The sequence below is a fragment of the Notolepis coatsorum genome (assembly GCF_963971535.1).
Source record: "Notolepis coatsorum genome assembly, chromosome: 4".
NCBI lineage: Eukaryota > Metazoa > Chordata > Actinopteri > Aulopiformes > Paralepididae > Notolepis > Notolepis coatsorum.
The window spans coordinates 2,842,745-2,855,244 of NC_140168.1; the positions used below are offsets into that span (position 1 = coordinate 2,842,745).

General features: G+C 41.3%; 1 protein-coding gene across 1 annotated transcript in view; it reads right to left on the bottom strand.

The window, feature by feature from the left end:
* The window catches only part of LOC311227590 (interleukin-17 receptor D), a gene marked incomplete at both ends in the record, with an annotated part of 60,589 nt that overhangs the window by 21,540 nt on the left and 26,549 nt on the right, over positions 1 to 12,500 (bottom strand). The window contains 2 exons of the mRNA XM_084313310.1: positions 2,738 to 2,883; positions 10,247 to 10,370. Of these exons, the coding sequence (XP_084169436.1) occupies positions 2,738 to 2,883; positions 10,247 to 10,370 (270 nt within the window). The remainder of the gene's footprint in view (positions 1 to 2,737; positions 2,884 to 10,246; positions 10,371 to 12,500) is intronic.

Genomic DNA, 12,500 nt, shown 5'->3' on the forward strand with positions numbered 1-12,500 from the left:
GATGGAAACAAGACAAACGTCTTTCTCAGGTCTGCATCCCCTTAACAATTGTATGTATTGAGCCGTACTGTATTGTACCCATTCTGCAATCTGTTAAATAAAGTTTTCATTCATTCATTCATTCACCTCCGTTACATCAGTACCATCTACACCCTCCTACAGCTCTTCTCTCTGGTCTCAGTACCATCTACATCCCCTCCTCCAGCTCTTACCTACCATGTTTCAGGTGCGTGACCTGAACACCGAATGTTTTCCTTACAGCATCCACCTCATTAGCAGCTATCTGTCGTAAAAAAAAAAAGGACCCCCATTCATTAGGACCCCCATTAGCTGTTTGATTGATTGATGATTGATTGATTGATTGATTGATTGATTGATTGATTGAAAATGTTATTAACAGATTGCAGAATGGGTACAATACAGTACGGCTCAATACACACAATTGTTAAGGGGATGCAGACCAGAGAAAGACTTTCGTCTCGTTTACATCAGGGTCCCCCATTTTCAATTTATCATAATTCATCTGTCAAATGAATGGCCGCTAGACAACAGAATACGAATACAGTATGTAATTAGTAATACAAATTACGATAATAAGAAAAAGAAAAAACAGAAATAAAACATTTATAAAAATTTAACAGTGTGGATACAATGAATGGTTGTAACATGAATTGCCCAGTTTGGGACATATACCAATAAACTTGACCTTGACGTTGTATTGATCACCCTGCTGTCTTACCTCGCAGGTATAATTAGTTCCTTCCCGCAGCTCAAGCAGGCGGTAACTGTGATGAGTTGAGTTCTTGGTGGAATCCTAGGGAAGAGTTATACAGTTATTTATTGTAAATAATGTATGTGATTGTATAAGACAAGCAAAACAAAACACGGCAAATAAAAATTTAAAGAGATGGGAAGGTTATTGATTATTGGTTGAACTGATTATTACTCAATTGTAATCTGTAACATAATTATGCCAACTCAATAATGTAATCTCATCACTTTTTAAGTATTTGTGTCTTATTTGTCTAAAAAAAATCCATCCAATTTACAGCAGGCAAAGCACTGGCTGAGCTGAGCACAAATCAGTTTTTCAAACCGCCAACGTACAGTATATGTGAGGCTACAGTGTTAACGTCCATTTTTATATGTTTTTGTATGGGTTGTCTATGGGTTTCATATCTTAAGGGAACACGCCAATATTTTGATAAATTATCTTATCGTCTTCTCCAGAGAGAGACAAGAAGATGGATACCAGTTTCCTCTCTGTGTGCGTTGAGTAGAAAGCTATCTGGCTGCACGTTAGCCTAGCTTAGCACAATGAATGGAAGCGGACAGTGCCGGTTAGCCTAGGCATTGTCCAACTAACACCTCTCCCCGAAGGCTAACCGGCCATGTCCGCTTCCATTCATTGTGCTAAGCTAGGCTAACGTGTAGCCAGATAGCTTTCTACTGAACGCACAGAGAGGAAACTGGTATCTATCTTCTTGTCTCTCTCTGGAGAAGACGGTAAGCCGATTCCTTTAATGACTAACGACAATAAGAAGAATGAAGGAAAAGCCCCACAGAATTATTTGTGAGAACTGTCAAGACGAGACAAAATACAACATTTAGATTTAGAGGTACAGGTATGGGCAGGGTAATAGTAGAAAGACTGAAAGATAAATATAGGCAATACAATTGTATCTGAATATAAAAATATGAGGAAAACAATAAACGGTGTAGACAATATAATTATCGGAATACAAAAATACGATAGAAACAAAGGTGCAGATGAGGGTCTGTAGAATAGAATAGAATAGAAGAGAATAGAATAGAATAGACTTTTAATGGTCATTGCACACAAGTATACAACAAAATTTCAGGGGAGCTCCCACAGACCGTAGTACAACATACATGTAACACATAACACTGTACATATAACCGAATATTTTAAATAATAAAGTGCATGATGAGTGGTAAACATAGTGGTTATCAAGTCCAGGTAAAGTGCACGGTGCACGTGAGGGACAGTCGATGAGAGTTTAACAGTCCGACTGCTTGGGGGAAAAAGCTGTTCATAAATCTTGAACTCTTCGCATGTATGGACCGCCGGTATCTCCTCCCTGAGGGAAGGAGCTGAAAGAGCCCTATCGGTTATATTATACGTTACAATGAATATGGTCGTTACAACATTTGAATCTGAATATATACTATGAGTTAGGGCTGTCCCCGACTAAGGATTTGGATGGTCGACTAGGATTCGCCAAAATGTGCCGTTAGTCGACTATTGGTCGACTTAAAAAAAAGTATTATATATATATATTATTTATTTTTTTATCATTCCATTTGTGCTGTGGGGGTGCTTAATGTCTGAAGGAGTCGACTGAAGGCTTCTTGTCCTCTGCAAAAGCATGCAATTGGTCCACTGATGGATACATCTTGATATTTGTCTAGTCTAGTGTGTTCATTAGACGGGTGGAATCCTCTTTCAGTGCCTCTGGCCTGTTTTCTTTGGCAGTTAGCCTCTGGTATGCGCGCCATTAGCGTTAGCCACGCTTCTAGGCCTCTTTTATTTTGGAAAGAATGATAAAAATAAAATAAAATTCATATTTTTTATTTTTATTTTTTTAATATATTCGACTAAGAGGTTGGCCAGTCGACTACGGCTCCTTTCGACCGATTAGTCGACTAATCGATTAATAGGGGTCAGCCCTACTATGAGTAAGAGTAAAAGTATACCGTATACAAAAACACTCACAGGTTCAATGTCCATGTATTTCTTCTTGCCGTCCCCGTAACACAGTGAGAAGTAGCGCCGGATGCCGAGGCCTGGAGGGGCCAGGTTAAAGGTCACGACGACATCACTTCCTTCCTGCTGAACCGCAATGTGTTTGGGGTACCAGTCTACAAAAACAAGACAGGAGAAAATGATGACAATGATTATTATGTTCTTTATTTTAAATGTTTTGTACTTTCCAGGAGAAATCACTTGCCTGTTATATTTCAAATATGTAATAGTAGACTTTGTTTTATGTTTTCAGAGGGACACACTGATTTAAAACCTTATCTAAAGATGGTAAGTTAAGAGTGTTGTGTTCATTCATAGTTAAAGGAACATGCTATGGGACATCAGCTCACCATCTTCTCCAGAGAGAGACGAGAAGATAGATACCAGTTTCCTCTCTCTGTGCGCGTTCAGTAGGAAGCTATCCGGCTGCAAGCTAGCCTATAGCTTAGCACAAATTAACGGAAGCAGATATGGACCAGCTAGCCTAACTTAAAAACTCTGGGAGAGGTGTTTTTGGCCAACAGCTAATCCATATCAGTAAAGTTATGGGGAAACCACAAAAACAATTGTCCGAGTTATATGTACTTCAGAATCGGGACAAGGCGTGTGTTTGTGTTTGTGTTGTTGTTTTTCTTCTTTTGTCTATGTATTGGGCTGTTTTGGGCCAATGTCTTTTGTGCCTGTGTGGTGTTCGCACTCTGTTGTCTGGTTGATTGCAACCCTGGTGAAGCCAAAGACAAATGTCCATGAAAGTGGACAAATAAAAAGACGTACAGTAGTAGGCCTATGTATACGCTTCATTTGGAATGGGGTGGTTGACTCGACTCTCGAGTGTCTTGATGTCTTGGGGGGGGGGGGAAGGAGGGAGTTCCAGTTTCTGGAACTGGAAATGATGTTTATAGATTTTTTGTTACTCTTTGAATCATATCTTACGGTGGTTTTAAAAACATGCAGCTGTGTCTCAGAGGACCTATAGCCAACGCAATAAAGCTTTAGTTTAGTTTAGTTTATTTGACAAGTGAGTGAGTGAATACTGTTTTTAACCATGCAGGTGCATGTGTGTAAGTGACCTATTGCTGTTTCTATTTAGTTATTATAATTTTTTATTATTGTATTTCTCCACAGAGAACTCTCTGTCCTTTGTTCACATAGGCGCCTCAGTTTCTGCTAAATATGGGGTGGGGGGGGGGGGGTAACTGTACATTGGAGGTGGTTGCTTGGGGGGGGGACTGTACATTGGAGGGGGTTGGGTTTGGATATTTACAGGGGCCAGTTTTGAATTGCAGTCTCCCGTAGGTGCTCTTTGAGAGTGGTTTTGTTACTTTGAGAGTGGTTTTGTTAGTTCGTTACAATACTTAAGTACTGTTTGGGGGATTTGTACTTTTACTCTAGTATTATTAGGTTTGTATACTTGTACTTTTACTCAATTACATTTCAGAGAAAAAAACATACTTTTTACTCTTTACATTTAAAATGCAGACCTACAAAGTACAAAGTACAAATCTCGCAGGTCCAACTATTTTAATTAGTATATTTGTTTCTCTGGCCGAACTAACGTTGACGTTATTAATCCTGCGGCCGCGCTTTATTTAAAAAAAGCCAATCAAATCCCCATCAATGGAAAATGAACCCGCCCATACCCATGCTGATTGGTCCTTGTGCAAGACTAGAAAGCGGGGATCTTTGATTAAACACCTGCTATCAGAAGAATAGACAGTCAGAAAAAAAGTTTGTATTTAAACTTTTTAGTACTTAACAGTCCTGCAAATTCTGCATAAAACGCCCATACTGAAAGTAAATTGGACACTATTCTGGAACCATTTGTAGCAGATGCAGATGAAAGGAAACACTATTGTCAGAGAGTTCATTGTCATTTTCGTCTGAATTATTTAGCAAACAGATGCCTGCAGATCTATCTACTCTATAGTTATTAGCTGAAAACACTGCTGGGGCCACAGCCTGAAGTCTTACCTGGAACATGTCCAAAGTCGCTAACAATATCACAAAAAATGAGTGTTTTACATTATCTTTATGAAATGGTATGTTTAGGCGTTTTTCCAAAAAATGGTGAGAGGAGTCAATCTCAGTCCCCTCTCCCCCTCCCCCACTAATCTCTTGTCACATGCACCCCCCCCCCACCCCTTCTCACCCCCTTCTCACACACCAACAGATCAACAACAGATCAGTGCAGTTTGTGCTCCGGAGAGACAGGTCATTCTCTTGCGTACGGTACGCTTTTACCACTTCTCGGTCTCAGATAAAACAACTCAAGTAAGATGTCATTCTTTTCCGAATTTACTTGGCTATGCACAAGCGGTCAATCATTTTCAGCGTCAGTGGTGATTTCTCCGGTCATTGAGAGGCGAAACCGGAGGTGGTAACTTTTTTCGAAGCTGACGCAAATATTTGAAGCACGTAATAGGTCGGGCGGTGTGTCAATCAAATGGCGGTATTAGCTTTCAACCGACGGAATAACGTGATAAAGTCCAGGACGTATTTCCATCATGATCCTTGCTGTTACTGGGACAATACAAGTATACAGATACAGACATTTACATGAACACACATTACAAAGTCACATAGTCACCTACAATACTACCTGCATTTCAGATACATAAAGAATACTACTAAAACTATAACGTTTTGCTACTGCTGAGCTACCGCTTCTATGTTTCTACATTCTCCATAAGCCAGAGCTTGTGAATCACTACCCACTTTCTAAACCACTCTCAAAGAGCACCTACGGGAGACTGCAATTCGAAACTGGCCCCTGTAAATGTCCTAACCCAACCCCCTCCAATGTACAGTAAATGTCCTAACCCAACCCCCTCCAATGTACAGTAAATGTCCTAACCCAACCCCCTCCAATGTACAGTAAAGGTCCTAACCCAACCCCCTCCAATGTACAACAGTTACCCCCCCCCCCACCCCACCTACCCAACCACCTCCAATGTAGTTTCCCCCCCCCCCCACCCCACCTACCCAACCTCCTCCAATGTACAGTTTCTTCGTCAAATGTATATACTCTCTTTTTTAGACTCTTTTTGTATCACAAACAGTACTGTATTTGTAGATCTGGTATGTCATAAATGTATAGATGTAGCAGTACTGGCTATCTGTATGTCATGTTTGTCATATATGTTATGATGAATTGAAAATGGGGGACCCTGATGTAAACAAGACGAACGTCTTTCTCTGGTCTGCATCCCCTTAACAATTGTGTGTATTGAGCCGTACTGTATTGTACCCATTCTGCAATCTGTTAATACAGTTTTCAATCAATCAATCAAACCATGTTGGTGTTACACCAGGGCAGGTCACACTGCTAGCTCTAGTGTGGTGAAGGTGAAGTTGAGTGACGGTGGTGAAGAGGCAGCTAACTATAGGACGTTCTTTCGCTCACCTCTCTTGCACAGCTCCAGGCCGTTCTTCTCAGCGCACGCTGCAAAACAGTGATGCACATAATTATTACCATAACTCCTCCTCCTCCACCACCACGGTTTGGACTGCGGTAATGTGTGAGAGAACGTGGCCTATCGAGGGAGCCGGTGGACCGGTTTAACAGCAGGTAGTGTAGATGCCCTGAGCCGTATATAATATATTATATAAAAGTGAACGTGTTTAAGGGATAGTTCTGATTTTGTAGGATAGGTAGAGTAGAGTCCTTTCTCAGTGCAAAGGAACACTGTTCCTCATTCTAGCTCCGGCTAGTTAGCCACAAAACCAATGCAGAGTCAATGGGGTCAAGCTCCAGTTTGTACCTGCTGGCTGAAGCTCACTGAAATCTACTTTGTGTTGCACTGTGTGAGTAAATTCCAGAGAGCTTCGGTCAGCTGGTACAGACTGCAGCTTGACCCCATTGACTTTGCATTAGTTTGTGGCTAACTAGCCGTGGTGAGAAAGGACATAATACCGGCTTCTCAAGAGTCACACAAGAAGATACATACCAATTTCCTCAAGCTTAGCACAAATGAATGGAAGTGGATAGGGACCACTAGCCTAGCTGTTGGCCAAAAACACCTCTCCCGGAGTTTTAAGCGAAACTAGTGGTCAATATCGGGGTCATCCCTATGTTCCCCAGGTCCTATGTTCCCCAGGTCCTATGTTCCCCAGGTCCTATGTTCCCCAGGTCCTATGTTCCCCAGGTCCTATGTTCCCCAGGTCCTATGTTCCCCAGGTCCTATGTTCCTCAGGTCCTATGTTCCCCAGGTCCTATGTTCCCCAGGTCCTATGTTCCCCAGGTCCTATGTTCCCCAGGTCCTATGTTCCCCAGGTCCTATGTTCCCCAGGTCCTATGTTCCCCAGGTCCTATGTTCCCCAGGTCCTATGTTCCCCAGGTCCTATGTTCCTCAGGTCCTATGTTCCCCAGGTCCTATGTTCCCCAGGTCCTATGTTCCCCAGGTCCTATGTTCCCCAGGTCCTATGTTCCCCAGGTCCTATGTTCCCCAGGTCCTATGTTCCCCAGGTCCTATGTTCCCCAGGTCCTATGTTCCCCAGGTCCTATGTTCCCCAGGTCCTATGTTCCCCAGGTCCTATGTTCCCCAGGTCCTATGTTCCCCAGGTCCTATGTTCCCCAGGTCCTATGTTCCCCAGGTCCTATGTTCCCCAGGTCCTATGTTCCCCAGGTCCTATGTTCCCCAGGTCCTATGTTCCCCGGGTCCTAACTGTTCTCGGGTTCTCAAACTGTAGCGACAGAGTTGTGTGTAGATGGTGCATGTTTTCTGTATGAATGATATTTACTATTATTATAAATCTGTGAGCAAACGGACTGATCTAGTCCAATGTTAAATATGGTTAACCTGTCCGTCACCAACTTATCATTTATTTTTAAGCTCAAACAAACACTAAGCCTAATATTTCACTGGAATTGATCTCATCCTGGAGCGGGCCTTCCCACCAGCAATGTGGAATGTGTTTGAAAGAAACACGGAGCAAAGGATCAATAACCATGTTGAATGTAAGTGTTCCTTTAGGACTGACTGCAACTATTGATTCTCTGAATCTGTTTGAGAATGGCTGAACATAGGACCCCGGGGAACATAGGACCCTTTTTATCGGGAGCGGGGAACATAGGACCCCGGGGAACATAGGACCCTTTTTATCGGGAGCGGGAAACATAGGACCCCGGGGAACATAGGACCCTTTTTATCGGGAGCGGGAAACATAGGACCCCGGGGAACATAGGACCCTTTTTATCGGGAGCGGGGAACATAGGACCCGGGGAACATATGACCCTTTTTATCGGGAGCGGGGAACATAGGACCCGGGGAACATAGGACCCTTTTTATCGGGAGCGGGGAACATAGGACCCTTTTTATCAGGAGCGGGGAACATAGGACCCTTTTTATCGGGAGCGGGGAACATAGGACCCTTTTTATCAGGAGCGGGGAACATAGGACCCGGGGAACATATGACCCTTTTTATCGGGAGCGGGGAACATAGGACCCGGGGAACATATGACCCTTTTTATCGGGAGCGGGGAACATATGACCCTTTTTATCGGGAGCGGGGAACATAGGACCCGGGGAACATAGGACCCGGGGAACATAGGACCCTTTTTATCGGGAGCGGGGAACATAGGACCCGGGGAACATAGGACCCGGGGAACATAGGACCCTTTTTATCGGGAGCGGGGAACATAGGACCCTTTTTATCGGGAGCGGGGAACATAGGACCCTTTTTATCGGGAGCGGGGAACATAGGACCCTTTTTATCGGGAGCGGGGAACATAGGACCCCGGGGAACATAGGACCCTTTTTATCGGGAGCGGGGAACATAGGACCCGGGGAACATAGATACGCTCCCGTCAATATCCTCTTCCATTCATTTGTGCTAAGCTACTGTTACAGTAGGCTAGCTTGCAGCCAGTCCCAGATGCTTGTATGCTTTCTACAACGCAGTTGGGCTATTTGCGAATCTGATTGGCCAGGTCATTTCTGGTCATGTGACATGTACGCCCAATCCTGGGACCGCAAGTGTCTACACTGGTTAAGCTTAGGCACTCTTTCGAAGTTGGTTAAGGTTAGAGTTTGTCTTAGAGCATGGCGATAGAACGCCAGGTGCTTTGCAGGCTGTTTGACGCGTAAATGGGCAAAGACACAGCTCGTCACGCTATTGGGCGCACATGTCACATGACCAGAAACGTCAGTGGCCAATCAGAATCGCAAATCGCCCAACTGCGTTGTAGAAAGCATACACGCGTCCCAGATAGCTTTCTACTGAACGCACAGAGAGGAGACTGGTATCTATCTTCTCGCCTGACTCTGGGGAAGACGGTGAGAGCATAATCCCCATAATGTCGGTGTGTTCCTTTAACCCTTTCACTGCCACACTACTACCAACCGGTTAACCCTTTCACTGCGACAGTACAGTAGGTTAACCCTTTCACTGCCACACGACAAAGGGTTAACCCTTTCACTACCACACTACAGAAGGTTAACCCTTTCACTGCCACACGACAAAGGGTTAACCCTTTCACTACTACCACACTACAGAAGGTTAACCCTTTACTAGCACGCTACAGACAGGTTAACCGTCTGTAGTGCGATAGTAAAGGGTTAACCTTCTGTAGTGTGGTAGTGAAAGGGTTAAGTGAGGAATTTGGTTGGAATAGTTTTTTATTCCAAGGACTCGTTAGCACTAGCAGCAACTAAGAACTCTATGAACTGAACTGATAATATCAAGAGAGATATGAAGCCTGTGTGTGTGTGTGCGTGTGTGTGTGTGTGTGTGCGTGTGTGTGTGTGAGCGTGCGTGCGTGCGTGCGCGCGTGTGTGTGTGTGTGTGTGTGTGTGTGTGTGTGTGTGTGTGTGTGTGTGTGTGTGTGTGTGTGTGTGTGTGTGTGTGTGAGCGTGCGTGCGTGTGCGTGTGTGTGTGCGTGTGCGTGTGCGGAGACGGTGTTTGGCTCTGAGCTCAAGTTCAAGTTGTGTCTTATTTGTCACATATAAGGTACATTACAGTGAAATGTTTGGTTCTGTATGAGCCCCCTGGGAATGTGCTTCATACAGTAAGAACAAAAAGTTAAAAGAATAAAGACCAAACACTATACACAAAATATACAATATACAAAACTAAAGAACAAAATGCAGAAGTGCAAAAAATGAGGTAGAGATGTAGTGCAAATATGTGTGTAATAAATAGATTAAATAGATCAAATATGGTGTAGTGTTAACCTCTTAACCCTTTCACTACCACAATATAGAAGGTTAACCCTTTACTATCACACTACAGACGGTTAACCGGTTAAGTATCGGGCAAAAATGGAGCTAAATGAGGTAGAGATATTAGTGCAAATATTCAAGTAATAAATAGATAAAATATGGTGTAGTCGTGTTAACCTCTTAAGTATCGGGCAAAAATGGAGCTATTAAATTTTTTTCCCCACATTGCATACCCAAAATGTTTAACCCTTTCACTACAACAATAATAAGTAATAATAATAAGTCATTAATAATAAGTGTCTTCGCTCGGGGGTCTTACTGCGGGTGGAGAAGATCTTCTTGTGGTAGAACCGGTCCCACTCCTGCGGCACCGGCAGTGACATGACGGTGACGGCGTACTGGGCCCCCAGGGACAGGCCGGGGAAAGGGTCCGACTGGTACACCTGACGGACGACACGAGCCACGTGACACACTACTACTGTATTCATTCTTCATATCCAACGAGGAAATCAAACAATATTCATCGTAATTTCTTCCGCACAACATTAGGTGAGTTCAGTATAAGATTTAGAAGTCCTACTATTTGGAATTCAAAACCGTCCATAATAAAAAAAAAAAAAAAAATTGCTCATCTATTTCATCACTCAAATCCAAGCTTAATTATTATACATTATTAAATGAATAGCTTCAATCTCATAAAACCATTAATGTCACTTTGTTTTACAGTTTCATGTTAATTTGTTTAGACTAATTATTAATTATGTTGTGTTTTGTTATTATTATTATTATTATTATTATTATTATTATTATTATTATTATTATTATTATTATTATTATTATTATTATTATTATTATTATTATTATTATTATTATTATTATTACTTTGATTATTATTGTTATCATTATTATTATCTTATTATTATCTTAATGTTACGAAAATTGTTTTATGAACTTATTTCACTTTACTTAATTTTTTTTTATCCAATGATTTAATGAGTTGAGGCCCATCTGGGTCTCTGGCCTCTACTCAGCACCTTTATACACGTTCTGTCATGGCCAATGTTTTTACTGTTTTGCTGAAATGGTGCGAAATAAAGAAATAAAATTAAACAAAAAAAATATCTAAAAAAGAAATAATACTGTAGCAGATCAAGTTTCAAGTTTCAAGTTTTGTTTATTAATTGTCATAGTAAAATACAGAATACTTTATCATGAAATGCTTTTTTTCCTGTATGAGCTAGATAAAAGGTATAAAATAGAAAAAGTGAAAAATACGTAAAGTGTTCAGGCAATATACATTATATACAGGGACGTGCACAGGACTTTAGAGGGGCAGGTGCTCAACGGCTGAAAAGGGCACTGGGCCTGTGCTATTTTTGGGGGCCCTTTTTGGGCGGGGAGGGGCCTTTTTATGCTTTTTAGTGGTTTTTGGTGATCAAATAATTGAATATTGAACTATAATAATCAGTGCAGGAGCTCACTTATCCTTGAAAGACACTTTTCTGTTAGGACAGCAGACTCGGTTGGCACTGCTCAAAACTTACCTTTTTAAAATAGCTTTTAAATGAATTATTATCTTTATTTCATTGTCTTATTTTTCTTTATTTCTATACATTTTACTTAAATATTTTATTATTATTATATCATTGTTTTATGTAGTTTTTTTTATCATTTTATTTGTTCTTTTTTAATGTCAACATATTATTTAAATGATTCAAATGGCTCTCAAACATGTTCCGTTGTGATGTCACAGTATGATGTCATAATCAAACATTCTAGAACATTTGTGATGTCACAGTATGATGTCATAATCAAACATTCTAGAACATTTGTGATGTCACAGTATGATGTCATAATCAAACATTCTAGAACATTTGTGATGTCACAGTATGATGTCATAATCAAACATTCTAGAACATATGTGATGTCACAGTATGATGTCATAATAGAACATTCTAGAACATTTATGCACAGTATGACGTCATAATAGAACATTCTAGAACATTTGTCTACAGTATATATTCAACAATTCTCTCAGTAGCTCTCAGATCTCAGAAGACAAGTGAAGATCTCACTTGTTGTTTCCGGCTATTTGTCTGTACGCTTGAATATATTCTGTAGATACAATTTAAAAATCCCCACATGGAAAAGGAAACAATGTCCTGTACAATCCTTAATGAGCTGCGTCTGGAGGGAAGGTTCTGTGATGTGGTTATTAAAGTCAACAGCACTGAGTTGAATGCCCACAAGGCCCTCCTGTGTGACTGCAGTGACTATTTCAGGTAAGTTTAGCTTGGTTCAGGTTAGCTTGGTTCAGGTTAACTTGGTTCAGGTTAGATTGGTTAGTAAACAGATACCATACTGTACTTTTACTGTAAACAGATACTATACTGTACTTCTACTGTAAACAGATACTATACTGTAGGTCTACTGTAAAAAGATACTATACTGTACTTCTACTGTAAAAAGATACTATACTGTACTTCTACTGTGTACTTCTACTGTAAAAAGATACTATACTGTACTTCTACTGTAAACAGATACTATACTGTACTTCTACTGTAAACAGATCA